General features: G+C 36.9%; 1 protein-coding gene across 2 annotated transcripts in view; it reads left to right on the top strand.

Moving 5' to 3' along the window:
* Positions 1-22,407, top strand: part of LOC127979664 (collagen alpha-2(XI) chain-like) — a 35,006-nt gene that overhangs the window by 4,807 nt on the left and 7,792 nt on the right. The window contains exons 2-43 of one of the 2 annotated variants that reach the window (XM_052585260.1): positions 1,986-2,147; positions 2,859-3,069; positions 3,347-3,509; positions 4,143-4,265; positions 7,911-8,684; positions 9,927-10,055; positions 11,481-11,702; positions 13,272-13,325; positions 13,507-13,548; positions 13,801-13,863; positions 14,500-14,574; positions 14,803-14,889; positions 14,987-15,043; positions 15,149-15,202; positions 15,370-15,423; positions 15,629-15,682; positions 15,862-15,915; positions 16,089-16,142; positions 16,300-16,344; positions 16,491-16,544; positions 16,719-16,763; positions 16,957-17,010; positions 17,098-17,142; positions 17,309-17,362; positions 17,564-17,608; positions 17,848-17,901; positions 18,441-18,485; positions 18,602-18,655; positions 18,807-18,914; positions 19,128-19,181; positions 19,286-19,339; positions 19,561-19,605; positions 19,795-19,848; positions 20,023-20,067; positions 20,168-20,221; positions 20,309-20,362; positions 20,454-20,507; positions 20,646-20,843; positions 20,968-21,021; positions 21,783-21,890; positions 21,975-22,082; positions 22,172-22,225. In XM_052585260.1, the coding sequence (XP_052441220.1) occupies positions 1,986-2,147; positions 2,859-3,069; positions 3,347-3,509; positions 4,143-4,265; positions 7,911-8,684; positions 9,927-10,055; positions 11,481-11,702; positions 13,272-13,325; positions 13,507-13,548; positions 13,801-13,863; positions 14,500-14,574; positions 14,803-14,889; positions 14,987-15,043; positions 15,149-15,202; positions 15,370-15,423; positions 15,629-15,682; positions 15,862-15,915; positions 16,089-16,142; positions 16,300-16,344; positions 16,491-16,544; positions 16,719-16,763; positions 16,957-17,010; positions 17,098-17,142; positions 17,309-17,362; positions 17,564-17,608; positions 17,848-17,901; positions 18,441-18,485; positions 18,602-18,655; positions 18,807-18,914; positions 19,128-19,181; positions 19,286-19,339; positions 19,561-19,605; positions 19,795-19,848; positions 20,023-20,067; positions 20,168-20,221; positions 20,309-20,362; positions 20,454-20,507; positions 20,646-20,843; positions 20,968-21,021; positions 21,783-21,890; positions 21,975-22,082; positions 22,172-22,225 (3,971 nt within the window). The remainder of the gene's footprint in view (positions 1-1,985; positions 2,148-2,858; positions 3,070-3,346; positions 3,510-4,142; positions 4,266-7,910; positions 8,685-9,926; positions 10,056-11,480; positions 11,703-13,271; positions 13,326-13,506; positions 13,549-13,800; positions 13,864-14,499; positions 14,575-14,802; positions 14,890-14,986; positions 15,044-15,148; positions 15,203-15,369; positions 15,424-15,628; positions 15,683-15,861; positions 15,916-16,088; positions 16,143-16,299; positions 16,345-16,490; positions 16,545-16,718; positions 16,764-16,956; positions 17,011-17,097; positions 17,143-17,308; positions 17,363-17,563; positions 17,609-17,847; positions 17,902-18,440; positions 18,486-18,601; positions 18,656-18,806; positions 18,915-19,127; positions 19,182-19,285; positions 19,340-19,560; positions 19,606-19,794; positions 19,849-20,022; positions 20,068-20,167; positions 20,222-20,308; positions 20,363-20,453; positions 20,508-20,645; positions 20,844-20,967; positions 21,022-21,782; positions 21,891-21,974; positions 22,083-22,171; positions 22,226-22,407) is intronic. The other variant, XM_052585259.1, reaches the window with a different exon arrangement.

Raw genomic sequence — 22,407 nt, 5'->3', positions numbered from 1 at the left:
GCATCTGTTGTTGCATTTGTTTGATACATCTGCATGTGTTTCCTACTCATTTGTTCAGAAAATATTGAACCTCTCCTCCATCAACTTCTTCATCCTCAAATCTGTCTGTCTTGCTCAAAACAAGGGCATCTTTGTGAGAAGTATAGGTGAGAGTGGAAAAGGTCAAGGTGTCAGGTGGTATGTCCTGCTGGTATTTAACACAGTTATTTGAAGCTCGCAAGAAGACACTAGAACACCAAAGCTCAAAGAAAGAGGAGATGGAGAAACCAATCTCCTGGAATGTCCTGGGACAGAGTTCTGGTGATGGAGTTTGTTTAGGGGTCACCTTGACTGCTAATGACTTGCTGTGGGGAATGTTGGCTCTTTGAGAGCTATTCTCTGTTCCTGTGTTTGCAGACTGTGTGAGCACACAGTGTTTGTTTGTGTGAATGCATTGTGAGGGCATCCAGGGACATGTTTGCCATTTACAAAACATTTACTTAGCTCTGTTGAATCTTGGTGTTTGGTAGATGAAGTAGAAGCAGTTTTGTCTTCTGTAATGAAACATGGCTCAGCAGGAGTGATTCATTTATTTAGCTACATTGCTCTATTTTGAGATTATTTTTCTGATCATTTCACCTAGTGTCCACTGACAGATTTATAGTTAGAAAGTGTCTTTTTTATGATTGGGAGCAATTTTTAGGTAAATGCTCATTCTGTTAAACTTAAAATAATAAATTTCCATTTTAAAGCAATATTTCAAAATTATATTATCAAAATAGTTTTTTGATCTAATTAAATGATATATAGTGTTTTAATTCACAATTTTTTCTCTCTCTCTTTTCACTTTGCAAGTGTGTTATTTTATTTGTGCACGACGTGCCCTTATTCCCAGTTCTGCTCTATTTGAGAAATGCTTTTTGGGCCTTTCCTTCCTTATTTTATTTAATTTAGCTGAGAAAGCCCAATGGACAAACAGTAAATAGGGCTGTGGTGGAGGTCTCAAACAGTGCCATACATTGTGCACCTTGTCTCTTCTGAAACCGATACAGTGACCAGAGACTTTCTTTTTCTTTTTCATCTCTTGCTCACAGAGTGTTTGAATAAGTTCACCTTTTGAGAATCAAGGAAGCATTGTATTTTAGCTATAGAAGTGCCATTTTAGAGTATTTCTGCATTCTTGACTCTGTTTCCTTATAGTATTGTATTGAATACTGTACACTAGCTTCTCCTCTAGTCTATTATCCTTTTGCAAACATCTGTCTCTATATTTTTTGTATGTCTAACTGTGTACTTGTGTTCTAACTAGAGTTCCTCGTTTTTGGTCTGAAATATGAATATGCTAGTTGCTGAATGCAAAGAGACTTAACTACCCATTGTGGTAACTACACAGACCACACTTTGGTCAATGTGGTTATAGGGAGCAAAAATACTGCCAGAGCCTCAGAGGAAATTACTAGCACTAAAATGAAAGGAAATCGAAGATTTGTCAAGCCCTAGAAAGAGTGTATGGAGACAGAGCCAAACATGCTTAACCTCAAATAGGGTTTGCAAATACATTAAGACTTGTTAGAGTGTTTAACACAGTTTTAGACAGTTAATAATATAGTACACATTATGGGTTGAGCAGATGGCATCAGTATTCATATGAATACCATAAAAAGCAACAGAGCTGCCAAAAGCAATAGGAAGATGGAAATAGACATAAAATTGAATAACCTGTCGGTGTGGGGTCTGTTGAACAATTCAACATCTGTTTGAACTCACATTTGAACTGTGTAAAACAGAAACAAGTGGATTTATCTTTTTTGAAAATTGTTATTTAATTTTTGAAGGCTCATACCAACAGAAATATGTGCTATGGACTCTCTTTGGATCTAAATGAACAGAAACTGTTAATATAAATGCATAATCATGTTTTATACATTTAATGAAAGATGTAATAATGTTGAAAAGCGTGTTACACTTTTCTATTCTAACAGTGATGTACACTTTTACTTCTACAGATCCGATAGATGTTTTGCGGGTGCTGCAGTTGCCTTCGCTCCCTGAAGGTGTGCAGAAGGTCCCAGGTTTCTGCGCCTCTCGCCGGTCCAGCACTCCTGATCATGCCTACCGCATCACTAAGAAAGCCCAGATCACTGCCCCCACCAAACAACTGTTCTCTGGTACGTTCTTTTAACATCTAATCATTTTAATAACATTACTCACATAAACCAGATGTGAAGACATGCTGTTCATAGACACACATTTATAGAACTTAATGTTTATCTGTAAAATCAGCAATAGGATCTTAGTTATACTGTATGTATCTGAAAGCCACTTATGAAATGTCAGGATGTGTCTGGAATTTGGAGGAATTCAAAAAGGACAAGGGTATGATTTGTGTAAAAGATAGGTTCATAATTGAAAGGCTTGAAATGAAAAGAGCTGAGATGGGTAAAAACTGAAAGCAGCATACTTTTGTAGATGTTTGTATATATAATTAGGAATTATACATTTTGGTTACAGAGAAAGTGCATTATATATATATATATTCTCTTACTGGTTTCAAGAGTTTTTTTTTTTTTTTTTTTTGTTTTTGGATGCTGTTTTAATATGCTTAGAAAGATTACTAGGTCTAGGTGAAAATTGTTTGGGTCTCTAACATTCAATTACTCTTCAAAAGTAGAATGAGTTCTTTTCAGTAGCTAATGAGATGGTTGCATAGTTAAAACTAAATCTGAATGTTAGCGTCACTATCAATTGTGTGCAATTTCTGCAAGTTGAGTCATGAATCATAGGCCTGTCCCAGACTGCAAATGTGTCTGTGCTTAAAGTAACCTACATCTTTTGTCTTAAATCTTCATATTTCAATTTTTTATTTCGAATTCTTGTAGGACGTTTTCCGGAGAACTTCTCCATCATGACTCTGGTAAAAGCCAAGGCTGGTCTTCAGGCCTTCCTGCTGTCCATCTATAATGAGCAGGGTGTCCAGCAGCTCGGTCTAGAGTTGGGACGCTCGCCCATCTTCCTGTATGAAGACCAGAATCGCAAACCTGCCCCAGAGGACTACCCACTGTTCAAAGGGGTCAACCTGGCTGACGGCAAGTCAGTAACCAATGCCTGCTGAGTAGCCCATCCAGTTTCAAATATATTATAATCATTTGTGTTGTGCAACCCTGATGCTGTTAGTTTCCAAGCAATGTGATGTTTTAATAGTAAACATCACTTTTAGACTAAGACATTTTGTAGGGGCTGAAAGGTTCCTTACAGTCTATAATATATTAATGGCTCTTGGCAAACACAAATTATATACAGGAACTCTTTGTATATATCTGCCCAGTTCACGCAAGTTAAACCGTCAATATCTCCTCTCGTCCTATAGGTGGCACCGCATTGCCATTTCTGTGCAGAAGAAGAACATCACTCTGATCCTTGACTGCAAGAATCGTATTACAAAAACTCTGGCACGTAGCAACAAACCAGTCTTGGACACCAAGGGCATCACTGTGTTTGGAGCCCGTCTCCTGGATGAAGAGGTCTTCCAGGTCTGGTATACATTGTGCAAGAGATATTTTAATGAATTCTGTGATAGACACTTTGTAATTGATAGATGATACTTAAAGGGAGTGTTCACGTTTTTGCATCTTCATGCTTCTATCTTCATAAAGCTAAATTGATTTTTCACTAACTTACAAACTAGTTGAGAATGCAAAAACCTAACATGTTAAGTTGAATAAAAAATCATAAACTGCAAGTCACCAACTTTGAAACAGCTAAACTATGAATTCATTTTTACAGCGTACTCATGTTGCATGCTCACTTGGCATTATGAGGTCAATTACTGATGGATTAAATCAAGTCCTGTCTTACATTTTCTTATTGAATCTTATTGAGTCTAAAAAGTCAAAAATATGAAACATAACAGGGTTAAAAATGTCATTTTATTTTGACTTTAAATTCCTCCTATATGGTATATTTAGAAAATCACATGTGAGACAGTTTTGTTGCACTTCACTTATTGCTAATGCTATTCAAATATAATTTTTAAAAATCTTGCACACATACTTAATGCCTTAGTATCCCACATTACCTGACTTTGAACTCTGGTAATAAACTTGATTCTTTCTTTACATCTGGTTGTTAAAGTGACATCTCTTCTTTTCTTTGCTTCTCTCCAGGGTGAGATCCAGCAGCTGCTGATCGCATCCAATCCTCAGGCCGCTTTTGACTTCTGTGAGCACTACAGCCCCGACTGTGACTCCCCTCTGCCCAAAGTCCAGTCCCAGGACCCAAACAGCTATGTGAGTACCACGGCACATTTTTACAGTGGGCAAAGTGTCCTGGTGTGAGATATCAAAATCACTTCTCAGTGCATCAGTTTATGCTAAAAAATTTTTTTTTTGCAAAGACAGCGACTCATCCAAATATTTGCTGTAGATTCTTCCTTGATTCATTAATCATGCCATTCAAAAGCTGCATCTGTATTTGACTTGGAATGGACTTGACCTAAATGCTTAGATAAATATGGGCAGTATTTGTATGTTTCAAAGCACATAAGTATCATGTTTCACTTACAGTATAATAGAGCCCCTCATGTGAGTCAGACTCCCCTACAACACATTTCATACATCCTCAGGTCCTCCACCTCATCAAAGGTGCTCTGTCCTAATGCAGTCTCTGTTTCTCATCAGTGCATGTGGCTTGCTTGAGATTTATCTCTTACAAAGTACAAGAGGAATCTCACTGCAATCTTTAGATCAAATTGGAAACGTAGACACCTAGAGGACCTTCATATGCACTGTGGTTATGGAGTTTTTATTATTATTTTGAGTTTCCTTTTTTATTTGTCAGTTTATTTAGAATGAAATATTGCCTAGCTAAAACAAAAGTTATGTAATTAATGTTTTTTATACTATTCAAGTTAATATTTATTTTATTAAAAATTTTTGTATGGTTTAATTTTAGTTATACTTTCAATTTTAGTTTTATGTACATATAATAACCCAGAGATGGAAATATGATAAATTACTCCAATGTTCAATAAATAGTGATATTCAATACAATGGCTTTTACCTTTTATAAGGATTTCAAGCACAGCTCATACAATATGAATTTAGGGTGAAAACTATTTTATAACGTCCGATTAAATCTAAATGCTGAAACTGGATACAATTGTTTTATTTTGCTTACTGCTTACATTATACCCTAGTGTCATCTTTTCAGATGAATGCGTTTGTTTTCTCGTTCATGAAGTTCTCGGTGTGTTTTGCAGTAATGGAGTAACATCTCACTGTTACTCAAAGCCATGAGTCTGATGAACAAATGATAAAACCACTGTGCTTTCATCTTCCCTCATTTATAGTTTCTACATCTCACTTTACTCATCCTTCACTTTTCTCTCGTCTCTCCCTATTCTCTCAATCCTTTTCTCTTTCCAAAGTCTTCTTTTTTCCCTCTTGTCATTTGCTCTTTTCCTTTTCTGTCACTCAAAAGGCCTCTCTCTCTCCTTCCCTGCATTCCTCTGGCTTCACTGCTCCTCTCTCTCCCCTTATGTCTCTCAGTTCTTTGATGAAGAGCGGGATGATTATGAATACCCCTATTATTATGAAGGAACTACGAGTGTCCCTCCCTCCGTCCCAGCTGGGGACCGCACCAAAGAGGTAAAGAGGGATCGCAAATGGAATCACAAAGTGAATCAGAAAAGAGAGGAGGAGAAAGAGACAGCATGATACCTGATTTAGAACTTGATAAGTGCCTACAAGGCAGAAAAGAATATTGTTAACGTTTTAAATAAATGTAATAGTTTTTAAATCTACACAATTTGATTAGGTTTAGCTAGAAAGAAGACAGCAGGGTAAAAAAAAGTCTTCAAGTAAATGTATTCATTTTAAGGATGTTTACTAGAAAACAAGATTAAATATTTATTACTTTAAAAAAATGCAGTGTATACTGTGACTGTAGGCTTTGGTTTTGGGTAGTGCATTTATAGCAGAAGAATTGACAGAAGATAAAAAAATGGAAAAAAGACACAATATAGCAAATAAAATAAATAGCATGCAAATATTTCTATGATTTTGTTGTGCATTCAAATGTAAAAAAAAAAAAAGTAAAATATTGGATGTAGAGTTTAATATGAAACTCTGCTGTCTCTTTCAATTGAATACATTCATCCTCTCTTTTCTGTTCACTGCTGTCTCATATTGTCGTGTGATGTCCGACCTCTTTCCGTTCTGCACCATGTTTCACGTCGCCCCTCACCTGTCACACTATAATACTGATGTTGCTTGTGTCATTTACATGTTGTCCTTTGTCATATATTTGTACCAGTATAGAGTCAGAATGTTTGTGTTGGTCAGTACATGATTGTGTGTATGTGGATTTTTAAGGGGCACTGGAGGTTCAACACACACACACACACACACACACACACACATACAGACAGTGCATCACAGATCATGGCCCCACTGTGTTAAACCAACAGCTCTAGAGAAAGAGACAGAAATATTGATTTACTAACAGAAGGTACTGTCTATAGATCCAAGTACTGTATATAACATATACAGAATAAATTATATATTAATGTATATATATATAATTTGCTTAGTTAATTTATAAGTTTGTTTAATTTTATTATTATTATTATTATATGTACATTAACTTTAAATCTGGTTTAATTTTTTTTTTACTTTTCATGGCCAAAGTCCATATTCTGATTAATTGCTGCAATTCAGTAATTTAACCAAAAACATTTTGACCTTTCAGAATTTTAATGTGCATGTAAGCAGGGTCACTGTAAATTATTGATTTGATGCTGACATAATAGCTCAGGTATTTTAAGTTACCTGAGTTTTTTAAGAAAACCACTTTTCATTCTTCCCAGTTGCATGGCATTATTCTTCTTAAACCTGGTTTCAGTCTTGTGTATCTGCATGTTTTCATGTTTCACCTGTTGTGTGAGTAACAAAACTTGTGAGTTCGCTTGTGTCTTGTGTCACTCTGATCTGTTATCATGTACAACGAGCGTCTGTGTCTATGTGTTTATTCAGATCCATCTCTTCACTTTATAGGTTTACTTTCACTTTGGCCAAGATTGTAATCTCATTTATTTGTAGTCCTGTTTTCTTCCCCCGTGGACAGTCATGTCTTTATCTTGCCTATTCACTGAGCTCTTTAAAAAGCTCTTTTGTGTTTTACTGTGAGTACAGTTAACCTATACTAGTTTAATTTAGCTCAGTGTGTGTCAACTTGAGGATTAGTCTTGTTAATTAATATGCCTGTTTTATTTTCTGCAGCTTTTGCTTTTGCTTTTGCTTATCATCTGAATCTGGGTAGTCTACGCCATTCATTCCTTTCTCATTGTTTGGTGTCTAATATCTGAGTCAATAATCAGATTTTTAGGTTATTTACTTAAACAGTTTTCTTTAATAATTTGCTTGCAATGTCATTTTTATGGGATTATGAATGGTGCATTATGACTATCTCCCTTCTTTTCCTTGAATATCCCTCTCTTCCTGTGCAGTTGGAAGCACAGTGTACCAGCCATGCATCTGTTTTATCAACAGATGCTATTTGAGCAAACTTTCCCCCAGTGCCTCACAGCGTTACATCCCCATGCGCACAACATGCTGCTTTTTTACTGTGGAGATTGGCATTATTGGAGAAAACAGTATAAATTATTGACATTTCTTTAGGTACGATTGAAGTTCACAAAGTTTAAACTTATTAAATGACTAAATCTGACTTAGCTTCATACTGTATCCAGTAATGCCAGTGAAATCTCAGTCAGTCATTCAAGCAATCTTAAATTCATTGTGTTGTCTCTCTCTTTTTCTGTCCATCCCCACTGCTTTCAATCCCCCATCCCTATCTCTCTCTCATTCACTCCCTTCTCATCAACGCTGACCTGACACTTACGCTTTTAAATAAAAATGATATTAATCAAATAGGAGGGAAAGGCGAACAATGGCAAAGGCGATAAGACAAAAACTGCCCCAGCCAAAGCTGCTCCAACTAAACCAGCTAAAACCAAGCCAACTCCAAAGCCGAAGTCCAAACCTACTGCTGCGCAAATCTTGATCTCAAAGATAAAACCTACTCTAGCTTCTAAAATAGCATCCAAACCAAAAGCAGCACCAGCCTCAAAGACTGAAAACAAAAAGAAGGCAAACGACAATGGAAAAAATAACGGTCAAGCTAAATTAAATGGTAATGGCAATGGTAAAAGCAATGGGAATGGGAAAGATGCTAATGGTAATGCTAAGGCTGGCAGCAATGGCAAAGCCAATAACAATGGCAACGGAAAGGCAGCTGTGGAGAAAAAAACTAATGGAGAAGCTAAAGCTAATGGCAATGGTGCAAAAACAGTGAAGACTGAGAAGGCAGCAGTGACCAAAATAACAGTAGCAAAGAAGTCAGAGACAACTGCGAAGAAAGCAGAGACCAAACCACAACTAGCCAAAGACAAAACAAAATCCAATGCACCACCCACAAAGCCAAAAGCAACCAAACCTGTGCTAGGAAAGGATCAGACCAAAGTCACTAAAACTCAGAAACCCACCCATGCTCCTTTGCCTCTCCCTCCAAAGCGTAAGGTTTTGGATGTCAATAACGTCAAATCAACGTCCAAAAATGTCCCACCCTTCGACAAGGCTGCTGTGAGTGGCACGACCATGTCTTCTCCAGAAATACCCAAGAAGAGACCCACCATTGGTTATCAACAGGTACAAAATCAAGAGCCCGCGTTGGCTTTCCAGAGCTGTATTTCCAACCTCGCCATCCTGGCAGTCCAGGACCGTGTTCATAAAGTATCTCAAAGAAATTGTTGATCTGGGATATGTCTTCATTGAAAATGTTGAAAGATCTCAGATGTAACTCGTACTCTGGTGTGCTTTGTGAATAAGGTCCAACATCTTGCCTTTCAGGTTTTACATACTGCACATTTTCAGTACTAATGTCATTCAAAACAGGATTAGGAAGGTGCAGAAAAAAAAGTACATTACAGTACATTCTTTGTACTTTTTTACTTTTCAAACAGTGTGTAAAACCATTAAGGTATCATGAGATTGACCAGCTGTGAGGTTGGAGATATACAGACCCACTGGATCTCCTCCACCCTTTCATACATCAAATGATCTGAGAGATCATTAGAAGGATATGATAAGCGGTATAGACTGAGTCATCATTGCATGGCAATTTGTACAGTCTTTTGTCTGTCTTCTTTTCACTTCAAAACTACACTGTCTAGTCGGTTAGTTTTTAGAAAGTAGATCAGCAGGTAATACCGATTAGAGCATGTGATCAGTTAAGAAACATAAGTCAGAGTCATTGCTAGAGCTCAATGTTACACATGACACAACGAGTCTCTTTCTTCGTCTCACTTCATGACTTCAGCCTGTTTCTCTTTTATGTGTTGTTTGTTAAATGCTGTCCTGTCAGTAGTATGTGAATGAAGCAGTTTCACAAAACAGCGACTCTGTGACACTGCACTCCATGATTATCAACTCTTTCTGTCTTTGTTGAAGATCTGAAATTGTGTACAAATGTTCGAAAAGTTGTTTACTAATGCTGTCAAACTGCTGCTTCAATGGTTTATTGACATCAACATCAACAACTTTAAAGTCAAGTTTTGACCCAACTTGACTATATTTTATCCTTGACATGGCAAAGTGGCTAATTAAACAAAATCAGGATCAAAGGAAAATCTGGGAAAGTAAATCTTACAAGTCTTTCACAATGTAAAGGCTTTTTACAAGATTTCTGATTCCAGCTGCAGTTTCCTGTTCTGATTTTACTATGACATGAGATCAATGGTATTTTTGTGTGTCTATTGGCAAAAACACATTGATTTTTTCTTTCTACAAGTTCATCAGATCTGAGCTTGTTTTATACTAATCAATCTCTCCCCTTCAAATCTGCTTACCTCCTCCCCCAACCCCTCCCACCTCTCGGGCTCCTACAATCAGGACGTAGATCCTGCTTACTCAGAGGCTGACCACACCCCCACAGAGACCGATTATTATTACGCAGTAGAAGAAGAGGCGAGCCCACAGCCAGAGAGTGATCTGACTGGATATGAAGAAACCATTAACAAGGTAACCTACACCCAGATATCTGAGAGACATGGAGTCACAGTCTCTCAATTACTCTAACCCATTACAATGGAGGTGAGACAGCCTGTATATAATTTACCTTAGACATTAACCATCCTGCAGCCACCTTTGCCATGAAGTGCTGTATTTAAATGAAAAATGAATGCATAGCATCCATTTTATCAGATATTCTTTTGTGATTCTAAAAACTGCCTCAAGATTTTCTTCTTGTTTCTATGTCAAAACTGGACATGACACCATCTTAATTAACATAAGAACAGAAATCTTGAGAAACAAAAGAAATGGTATAATTATGGAATGAATACAATGCATTCATTTCTGAACAGCTTCTTTTGAGATATGTTCTGGGGTTGCAGACACTGCCAATAAGATTTAAGAAACTGGTAAACTTTGAGCAGCTTAGATAGACCTAACTAAAACATTTATCGTCTAGAGTGGCACTTCTTGGTCAGGTTTGAATTTAAGAATAAACAAGATGTTTAGGAATAGTTTGGAAATGGACATGGCCAGAAAATGTAAATGAAAGAGTCAACAACACAATGGTAAGAGACTATAGGAAGTAGTGCTTTAGTTTTTGCCTCAGAGTAAGTGTGTTGCCATAGACCTGAGTGATTCTGTGGTCTCATTTTGAAATGAATGAATTGATTTATTAACAATATTTGAAAAAATGCATAAGAAAAAGGATTTCAGTTTTATCTTGAGACACAACACTCACAATTATGGTCACTCATATTGCTAAGACAATGCCTTGATGATGGAGAAGAAGTGGACAAGTGCTTTCTTAAGGACCGTTCACATCAAAGATGATAACTGTAACTATACATTTTGAATAATCATTCTTATTCTACATTACAACACAACTATAATAGTAACAACATAGTGGAATGACATAATTAGAATCACTTTTAGAACTTTTTTCTTTTTTTTTCAAATGATATGATAAAGAGCAGGAATCCATTCTGCTTTATAGAGCTTGGATGTAAAGTGACTGTGCTCAGTTATAATAAACAGAACATTATCATCCATTATGTGGATGCTAATATGATTAATGTTACAGTTATCATTATAGTTATTGTTCTTGGTGTGAACGGGCCTTCAGCATCAACAATAAAGGGGTAAATAAGACTATTATTTCATTGGGTAAAATTAGACATGAAGAAGACTGTGTACTGTGTGTATGTGTCCGTAAACCTGTGCCTGTGTGTGGATGTTTGTCCCTCTCTCATATCTGTTTTACAGCAGGTAAGATTTATTATTCTGATTATTCTGTCTCATTGCCTTCTAATTTCCGCCTTCCCCTCTATTTTCCTATTTTCTATTCATTTCTTCCCCCATCACACCATATAATCTTCCATCCTCCAAACCATCCACTCCACCCCTACCTCTGCTCCCAATGGTACGGCCCAGGTGGACGAGACTGTTGGCGCTGAGGAAGTAGATGCAACCAAGACAGGTGGTGAAGGGGTGTCTCAAACACCAGACGAACCTTTCACTGAGGAGTACATTACAAGCGACTTTGGAACAAAGGAGTATGACTATTCCTACAGAGACTACAATGAGCCCATCATCGAAAGAAAGACGGAAGATACCTTTGGCCCTGCTCTGTCTGCTGTGACAGATGAGGGAGGTGTAAGTTACCTTGTGCTTTCCAGCAAATTCACTTTAAAGCTTTGAGAAAAGCTTAAATGGAATCTGCAATGGCTTTAAATCTTGCAGAGGAATCAAGGAGTAGTTAAGATCAGCTAAGCGCTGGGGCTGGTCTAAATACTGGTCCAAGACTTGAGCTCTGTTTCAAAACCTAGTTAATTGCCTAGACAGAAATTTAAGGTAGAATGTGATAACAATTCAAATACCTTGTTTGAAGACAACATCCCATGTGTCTTTATGAAGGCAAATTTAGAATTAATTTAAGATGGCAAAAAAATTAATATCAATTATAAATGTTTATATTTAATGAAATTGACAATGTTGATCAAATGTATTGAAATGAATATCAAAGTATCACATGGTTTGCTTAGCAACATGTTAAAAATAAACTCTTGTTATAGTCATAGATTTACTATAATATTATTTTGAATTGGCTTTTATTATTATATTTTCAGTTTTCATTCATTTCATTTCAAGTTGCAGTAATTATATTTACTTTGTAATTTTTTTTATTTCTTTTTGTTTATACATTTTTTTCTTTATACAATTTACATGATTTAATTTATTTGTATTTATTTTAGTACTTGAAGGAAACATTTCAAATTTTAATAACTTTATTTATTTTAGATTTTCATATGCATATTTGCATTTCAGCTTTAATTTCAAATTTTGAGCCTTACTCATGACGTGAAAAAATGTTTAGCCACAAATTAGAATTCATTCTAATGTTTTAATAATTTAGACAGGATTAAACTAAATAAAATTCTTAAATTCTTAATCTGTGGCCACAATATCTTTGTTTTTGTTTCCACATGTGTCATGTCCATGGCTTTTGACATTTTTTTTTCTTTTTCATTTTAGTTAACACTGGTAGGCAGTTGACAGCAAGACTTCTCACTAGTTTTTGGAAGAGAAGTTCAGAGTCAACAAATTAGCATTCAGTGTTTACTTAAGAATAAATCAAGTGTGCTAAGATTAATTTTTTATAAAGTTATGCCAGCAAATCTTGTTTATTGCAAGACTTACACACTATACTTCTCCTGCACAAGATTCCTCTGCAAGACTGCATACAGTGCTCAGTAGAGCTTCATCAGTGTTGGTTGACTTCTCTGCCCTTATGCTGATCTGAGAGCAGCTCTAATCTCAATCAGCATAGAACAGCAGTCTCTTCTTGGAAGGGAACCACAGTGTTTCTGCTTGACGTCAGCTCCAGAGCTGAACAGTATGTATTAACATGCTGTAGACCTGCATATAAAACAAATAAAAATGAATAGCGGTCACTTGCTTTTAGATGGATGGCCTCACAACAGCAGATAAGTAAAGTTTAAGTCAGCTAAGTATTAGTATTAGTACTTAACTCTCTTAAAAAAAATAAAAATAAATGTCAGTCAAGGTAAATCTTAAGTTTCAGTGGTATGTGTATCATGTCCAAAACCACAAAAAGGTTCTAATGTATAATGTAGGCGGGTACCTGAACATCTGGGACTGATGGTTTCTTCTCTTTGTATATTGACTGGGCTCTGTTTTGGGTTACATATCTGTTTTCCTCAGGCCTCCGTGCGAGCCCAGAAGGGAGAGAAGGGAGAGCCTGCTGTCCTTGAACCTGTAAGAGTCATACTTCCATAATCAAAACATTACTCCATTATGACTGGAAATAATCAAGGCAACTGTTTTATCTGTTAAGACATGTAATTCATCCAGGCCAGCAGAGGGTGCTACACAATAGTATTGTAGAGTTTTTCATGTATTAGTGTTTTCTGAATGTATTATTTTTGTGTTTTCACAGGGCATGTTGATTGAAGGACCACCTGGACCAGAAGGACCAGCAGTATGTCCATTTTATTAGTTTTTGATTAGTTAGCATTCTCTGTCCTCCCCAAAATTAAGCTAGTGACTAAATAACGTTTGACTCCTCTAATTGAAAAGCAGAATTTATTTTCATACAGCTGCCATATTGAGCATTGCAAGTTATCCAGTTTGTTTTTTCACCACATAGTGTATGTTATGATCAAATTTCAGTTTCACAGTTGTGATTTGGGTAGATTATACACTCTTAATTATGCAAACTTTCTCTGTATAGGGTCTCCCTGGCTCCGCTGGCCCCCAGGGACCCCCTGGTTCTGTTGGTGATCCTGGTGAGAGGGTGAGTGCACAGTTTTTGGTGTGTTTACGGCTGTTGTTTCTCTGTTTCTGTCTCATAATGGAGTTTGGGTTCCTTGCCGCTGCTTAGTTGGAGGCTAAATACATTTAATATTAATTCACTGATTTGATGGCACTGATGCTATCGGATGAGAAGAAAAAACTGAATCGACCTGAATAGCTCTTGTCTTTTGAATTATAGCTCACTCTAATTCATTCATGAATAAATATAGCAAGATCGACACTTATTGAACTTATTGAAAACATTGAACTGACTTGAGCTGAAAAATGACATTGCTGTCTTGAGTAGAGATGATTTTGTATGTGATATGTAGCAACAATATGTCAGAAATATATATTTGATTTGTATATGTTATTTATGTAACTGTTAAAACAATGTATATGCAAACATTTGCTTGTTTCTAATCATTTTTTAATACATGTCTGTCTTTTTTTTACTTACATAATATCAAGCGTTGATGGATTTTAGGATGGATATACATGTACATGACATCTGTCCAAAAATGTATTGCACGTACATAATCATGTGTATTTGTGCAGGCTAGAAGAAAAAATATTAAAAACAATTTCAAAAAGGTTTCACATGTGTGTGAATTAATCCTGTTGGTTGTTTCTGTAGGGTCCTTCAGGTAAAGCTGGTCTACCTGGAGCGGACGGGCTCCCAGGACCTCCTGGAACTTCTGTCATGCTTCCTGTAAGTCTTTCTTTCTTTCTTTCTTTCTTTCTTTCTTTCTTTTTTCTTCCTTTCTTTCTTTCTTTCTTAAAGTCATCTCACCACTAGATGTCACCATTATTCCATTATGTTTAAAGTTATATTTGACTTTATTCCTAACAGTCTCCCCCATGAGTTCGTACATGCACATTACTTAAAAGAAATAATTTCAAATCATTAATTTGCAAAACTCTTTTCTGATTCCTGCAGTTCCGTTTCGGACAGAGTGCTGGTGAAAAAGGGCCCATTGCCTCGGCACAGGAGGCCCAAGCTCAAGCCATCCTGTCTCAGGCTCGGGTTAGTAGCAGCTGTCATATAGCAATAATTGAATTTTGATTTATTCGTTTTCCACATTGAGGTCTAACTTTATGCATCTTAATTTTCTTCTGTCTAGTTGGCTATGAAAGGCCCACCGGGGCCAATGGGTTATACCGGCCGTCCCGGACCTACGGTAAAATAACTAAACACAGATAGATAAATAACACAGGCATGTCTGTTACAGTATTACAGTGTTGTTTTTCAAGTACTTACATTTTGTTGTTGTGATCCTGTATAGGGAACACCTGGAAGTCCTGGTTTAAGGGGAGAAAGCGGGGACCCTGGTCCTCAGGTAAAGTCCTTGTTGTTTCCTACATTATAATTTTTACCCATGCTTAAAGAGCACTAGCAGGACACTGAGCCATTCTGAGATTGCTCTGACATTGAGAATGTGTAAATATCTTGGAGTTAAAGAGACCGCCTTCTAATGTGTCGTGCATCCTGATTGTGTTCTTGCAGGGCCCCAGAGGTCCTCAAGGATTGTCTGGTCCTCCTGGTAAATCTGGTCGGAGGGTGAGTCTACTACAGTGTTCATGTACATGCAGGTTAACTTTGACACAGGCCTAGAATATCATAGTAACTTCAAAGCCGTAACAAAAACTGCCTAGCAACAACCCAGAACACCCTAGCAACCGCATCCTAGCATCTTGGTGGTACCACTTTCGTTGCCCTAAAGATATCTAATAATCTAGTTGCTTTTTTTATATATTTCCTGCAGGGTCGGGCAGGTGCTGATGGAGCCAGAGGGATGCCTGGAGAGCCTGGAATTAAGGTCCGTCATCTTAACCATTTTTGGTTGAAATTGTCTTTCTATGTGTGATTCATTTGTGTATTTTTGTGTTATTCCAGCTCTGAAACTTCTTCATAGAAATAACTTTAACTTTAACTTTAGTGTTCTGAGCAGTGTCTGTGGCTTGGAAAGTCATGTATGTGTATGTTTTTCTGTATTAGGGCGACCGTGGCTTTGATGGCCTTCCTGGTTTGCCTGGTGACAAGGGTTATCGTGTAAGTGTCGTGGTTAATGTTCACAAGCCCTGTTCCAAAACATAGTGATCTTTTTAAGGCAATGTGATTACAGATACTTTTTTTTGGTCAAAATCGAATGCAGCTTCCAGTGCATACACAGTAGACAGCGGGGGTTTTGTTGGATTCTTTATGTATTTGTTTTATTTTTTAAGGGTCAAACTGGAGGAATGGGACCCATAGGACCCCCTGGAGAGGACGGAGAAAGGGTACTTCTCAAGGATTTTGTACTTTTGTTACAGTAAATTAACATGAATGGATATGATGTGTTCCTTAACATCCTTTTGATCTTTGTTGATCATTTTTTCCTTGAATATCTATCATCATCTTTTTGTAATTGTTCTCTCCCTCCTTGATAATTGTCAGGGAGACGATGGAGACATTGGACCTAGAGGTCTTCCCGGCGAACCGGTGGGTGTTTCTGTTTCTCACACACATATGACAGCAATATGATAGTACTGACCTGTGTAAATTGGTCTTGTAGTTCAGTTTAAAAACTGTAAGGCTACTTAGATTTCTTTGTACCCTCTTTGATGAACCTCTTTCTTGTTCTATAGGGGCCCCGTGGGTTGCTGGGGCCTAAAGGGCCTTCTGGTCTTCCTGGACCTCCTGTGAGTATTTATTGAAAGCTCAATCATGAATACTGCATTATTAAATGTACATTTTAAAAAAATGGTAATGGCTGCACAGCAACTTCCATAAAAACTTAACATTTTAAAAAGAAATATTTATAAAGGGATGTCCAGATCTCTCTTTAATTTCTCCGTATGATCTGCCTCTGCCAGGGTGTTCGTGGAAATGATGGTCCACATGGTCCAAAAGGAAACTTGGTCAGTAAATTCTTTGAGTTCTTTAACATTACCTTAATGCACTCTGATTACTCTGTGCACACTCTTGAACAGCTTAAAAATATGCAATAATTAACATATGTGTGTAAAAGGTTAAATATTCATAACAACAGAAATCAGAAAATGTAACAGAAAAAAAACAGTATATGTCCTCATTCTCCTTGTCGTTTTTAAGGGGCCTCAAGGAGAGCCTGGTCCTCCAGGACAGCAGGGGGCTCCAGGAACACAGGTGAACAATGAGTCCATTACAAATAAATGAGAAATGTACAAAATCATAGTGAAGTATATTAAATATGATTGTTTTTCTGTGTCATAGGGAATGGCGGGTCCACAGGGTGCTCTGGGACCACCAGGAGAAAAGGTGAGTGTTTTTATAATTGTGGAACACAGAGATATAATTATCAATAATCAATTAAAAAGTGCTTTACAGAACTACCACTATGAAAACTGCATACATGTCCTGTCTTATTCTGAGATCAAGCATTCAAGTATGCAATTATAATGACATTCTGTATTTCTTCTTAAAGGGGCCCACAGGAAAACCAGGTCTGCCAGGAATGCCCGGAGCTGACGGTCCTCCAGTGAGTGCTAGATGGGGTTTTTCACATTCAAAATAAGCCTGTTGGTTATGTGTTTTAACATCTTTTAGTTTATTTGAATTAATAATTTTAGAACAATTGTCAGTTAATTTAATAAGGTAAAACAAAATTATTACAGAAGACATGCATGTGGTTATTTACCTGTGGTGAAGAGTAAAGAATATGTTGTTCGTATCTTAACAGGGTCATCCCGGAAAGGAAGGCCCCGCTGGGACCAAAGGAAATCAGGTGAGGCCATATGATAATGCTACTAAGTAGAATTCTCTTTATAACTTCATAAACTGAATGCAATTTGTGTCAAAATGATTTTTATGCTTTCTGCATTTGTGCATTTTCGTCAGCTATTTAACAAATATATATGTATACATATCTTTGTTAGATATATAGACAGACATTTTCAGGGCAGACATGTTCTTAAGTCCCATCGTGTTCATATGTTAACATTTATTATTCTTGTTCATATTTAGGGTCCTAATGGTCCTCAGGGGTCTATTGGCTATCCTGGCCCTCGGGGAATTAAGGTAAATACATATCTTCTTTAATCAGTTTGGATGCATATAGCTTTTGTTTTGATTATTGCAAGTATTATAAATTTTTTTTTTTTTTTTATTAAACAGATTGTAAATGACAATGTATGCTTACCATACAATATAAGCAACACAAAAATTTAATTTTCTTCTTTTTAACAGCCATAGTGAAACATTTATAAAATTATACAAGAAACCAGTACAACACTCTTAACCCTAGCTATCCCAAATGAACACACAGGAACTAAAAAATAAAATAAAAAATTCTCTAATGAGAAAAAAGGACAGGGTTCCAGATGTTGTAAAATGAGTAAACAGAGTCTCTAATGGTGTGTTGAATTTTTGTCTGGGTGTAGAAAGGACATTAAGTCCTTCAGCCAGGAAAAGTCACAAGGGGGCCACGAGGACCTGTCTGTGTCATTTTTATCTGCAGTTCTGTCTATGGTGATTTTTATTTATTGGTAATGCCTGTTGATATCTGCTTTCATGTGTAAGGCTCAGATTAAGATATTAGACTAAATGTTTTATGACAGGGAGCTCAAGGTATCCGTGGACTGAAGGGCCATAAGGGAGAGAAGGTGAGTGTTTTTGGTCCTAAACATCAACCTAATACAGAACCATTTTGTGCTACAGTTTATATGAATCAATAAGTTAAATGCTAAATAACTTATTTTTTTCTTTACTTAACTTTCAGGGAGAGGACGGATTCCCTGGAATCAAAGGAGACTTTGGTGTAAAGGGAGAGAGGGTATGTCTTACATATTAAAAATCATCAGTGTATAGAAGCTCATCCATTAATGTGATTTAGCACAAAAGTAAAATGATAGGAAACGGTAATGAAGCGCTTGACTTTACTGACCCATTTCAAATACCCATTGAGATTTGTTGTGCCCCATCAGGGAGAGGTGGGAGTGCCTGGCCCAAGAGGAGAGGACGGTCCCGAGGGGCCGAAGGGTCGTGTCGGTCCCCCTGGTGAACTTGGTCCTATTGGCCTGCTGGGAGAGAAGGTTAGTTTGATGATACAGAATGAGTCATGATTTCTAATATGTTGCATTTTATACATACTTTATAAGCTAAGTTTTGCATTGTCATTAATATTGACAGTAAGCTGTAATGAATGTAAATGTAATGTTTGTTATTTAATAACAGGTAATACATAATTAATATATTTTAGTTGCTAGTCTAAAGATTATTAAATCGTACAAATTATGCCAATCCAGGGTAAACTTGGTGTGCCTGGGCTGCCTGGATATCCCGGAAGACAAGGAATTAAGGTGAACAAAAATAATACTGTTTATGATGCATCATAAGATATACAGTATAGCCAAGTGTTTAATCAAATTGAATGCATAAATCAATGTAATGATTGTATTTTTAGGGCTCCCTGGGTTTCCCAGGATTCCCTGGTGCTAATGGCGAGAAAGGCGCGAGGGTAAGGATTTTTAGACTAAATCAGACTAGAATTGAACAGTTCCAGTAGAAGCATTTATAGCTCACAGGGATGTCAATGCAAGGTCTGCATTAAAGGTCAAAGTTGAGTAAAGTGCTTCATTCACCTTTAAAATGTAAATATTCCCACATAGACTATATTCCTTTATTTTGGAAAAGAATTGATGATGCTGAAATATTCTGAATTGATCTTTCTCTTTCCAGGGTTTGACTGGAAAACTTGGACCAAGAGGACAGAGAGGGCCGACAGTAAGGGCCTGTTTTAATTCTTCACTTTTTAAACAAACACTTTTTGTTTTCGTTTGATTTGAAAGGGTCTGATTTGTTTTGTAGATTAAAGTTGCGAGTTTTGATTCAAGCAGATAATTTCTAATTAGTTGACTTGTAAAGTAATACACAATGAGTTTTCTTTCTTTTTTCCTTTTTTAATCTTTTTAGGGTCCCAGAGGCCAGAGAGGACCCCGTGGGTCAACAGGAAAAACAGGTGCTAAGGTATGAGATTCATTTCCAATAATTTTCGGTTTTATTGCTATTTGTAATTTTTATTGTTGTCAAATTAGTGGACATTGTTTGAGGAGCTGCTCAAATAATTTGAATAGTTTTTCAACAATGAAAATAAAGATCAATTGATTTCAATCAATCAATGTCTTCGTTCTGGTGTTTTAGGGTGGATCTGGCAGTGACGGGCCCTCTGGACCCCCTGGAGAGAGAGTATGTTTATTTCAGAACTTTATTTTATTTATTTTAAATCTTTCAGTCTAGGTTTTTGCTTCAGAATTAAGTTATTTATATTGTTTCTGCACATTTTCAGGGACTAACTGGACCTCAAGGTCCAAATGGATTCCCTGGGCCGAAGGGACCTCCTGTAAGGAACAGTTGATTAGTTTGATTCGATGCTTAAAAGCTTTCATTTTTCTTTGTTGCTTATTGATATGTCGATTGATTTTTGAAGGGACCTCCAGGGAAAGATGGACTGCCTGGACACCCTGGACAAAGAGGCGAAGTTGTATGTATCTTTCATTTTTATCATCTAAAGCACAAAATTCACTCTGATCAAAGTTAAACAGCAACAAATATTTTTCACATTGCATCCTTAGGGTTTCCAAGGCAAAACTGGACCACCTGGGCCACCAGGAGTTGTTGGACCACAGGTGATTTTTTGTGCTTTTATCAAGCAAAATGGGTTTCTTTCTCGAGATATTGTTAATAAAATTCCTCAGAAATCTTTAGAATCAATTAAAAAATGTATGGGCCTGTACAAGCTTTACTCAAGTCTAGTTCTTGTTTAGGGTCCCTCTGGTGAGACTGGACCGATGGGAGAGCGTGGTCACTCGGGACCCCCAGGACCACCCGGGGAGCAAGGTCTTTCTGGGCCTTCTGGTAAAGAGGGAACCAAAGGAGATCCCGGTCCCCCTGGCGGCCCCGGTAAAGACGGACCCCCTGGACTGAGAGGATTCCCAGGAGAGAGAGGACTTCCAGGAACCCCGGTAAATAAGTCTTACCCATTCTAGTGAATTTTATATTATAAAACCTTTTCTAAATGTATTTTGTCAACCAACTGCACATGAATGTTTCTATACCTAACTGAGCTGTACTTTTGTGTTTTCACAGGGCACTGGAGGACTGAAAGGAAATGAAGGCCCTGCTGGACCACCCGGACCTGCTGTATGTTCATCATAATAACCAGAATCTGAAATATCAAGTAGATACACTCTTAAAAATAAAGGATCTTTATTGATATTTACAGTTCCTTTAGAACCTTTAACATCCATAAATCATTTTCATCACACAAAAGGTTTTTGTACTGCAAAAAGGTTCTCTAGATTATAAAATTCTCTTTACACTATAAGAAAAAATGCCTCTGTTAAGAACTGAAACGTTCTTAGGGGAACAATAGGTTTTCTATAGCATCACTGCAACAACATCCTTTATTTTTAAGAGTTTATAAATATTAAGTAGTGATAAGTGCCCCACTGACGTATGAATTCATATTAATATAGCTCGTATTTCACACCAAAATCAAAAGGAAATATAATAAATTATATTTTTAATGACAATCTTTATCTCTATATATATTACTCATTTAATTGTTTTATTTTAAATTAGCAAAAATGAAAGGTATTATAATAAATACAATACTGCAATGTATACTGTTCTTATTTGCAATTATGCGTATTTGATTTAAATGTTTAAAATGTTATTTATTTTTTACAAAATTGATTTTTTTCTTTATGAGAACTCATAAACTCATTACATTGGGCTAGAGAGAATCAATTGTGTACTTAGTTATGAATTATTATTATTTTTTTTAATTTAGGATTAAATAATAAATAATAATTCCCAAAGGTTTATGATCTTATTTTTGAGGAATCAATCAATTAAATCACGGTCTTTCAGTGTGTACCCCTAACTGAATTTCTATGCAGGGATCACCTGGAGAGAGAGGAGCAGCTGGCACTGCAGGTACTGTGGGCCCCCCTGGACGACCCGGACCTCAGGGGCCCCCTGGAGCTGCAGGAGAGAAGGGCGTGCCAGTAAGTGTCTGCTCTAGGTTCGCACCTTATCTTTAATACGGATTTATATATAGGCTTGTCAAACAATATAACTCTGTTTTACAGGGAGAGAAAGGTCCTATTGGTCCAGCTGGCCGCGACGGCATCCAAGGCCCAGTCGGTCTCCCAGGCCCTGCTGGACCTCCAGGTACTGCTGGAGAGGATGGAGACAAGGTCAGCGAACTCTTCATATCTCACTCTCACATCAGCGCAGTTATGTGGATGATCTTGACAAATGTACATTTGAATTGTTATTTCTATAGGGTGAGGTTGGAGAACCAGGACAAAAGGGCGGTAAAGGATCCAAGGGAGAACATGTGAGTAAATGAGCTTTCAGCTCGTGAAATCATAATGTTCAAGAAAGAAACGTGAGCTTCCTGTTTCAATAGAATGCGTAAAGCTATTTTAGTTGGTCTTAAAATGTGAAATTCTTGCATTATTAGATTTATTTTGACTTATTTTGGTGGACAAAATATAATTCTATAATCAATTATTTGTA

This window comes from Carassius gibelio, chromosome B19 (assembly GCF_023724105.1).
Source record: "Carassius gibelio isolate Cgi1373 ecotype wild population from Czech Republic chromosome B19, carGib1.2-hapl.c, whole genome shotgun sequence".
NCBI classification, from domain to species: Eukaryota; Metazoa; Chordata; class Actinopteri; order Cypriniformes; family Cyprinidae; genus Carassius; species Carassius gibelio.
Note: the sequence above shows the minus strand (reverse complement) of the source record. Positions and strands in the feature narration are given on the sequence as shown.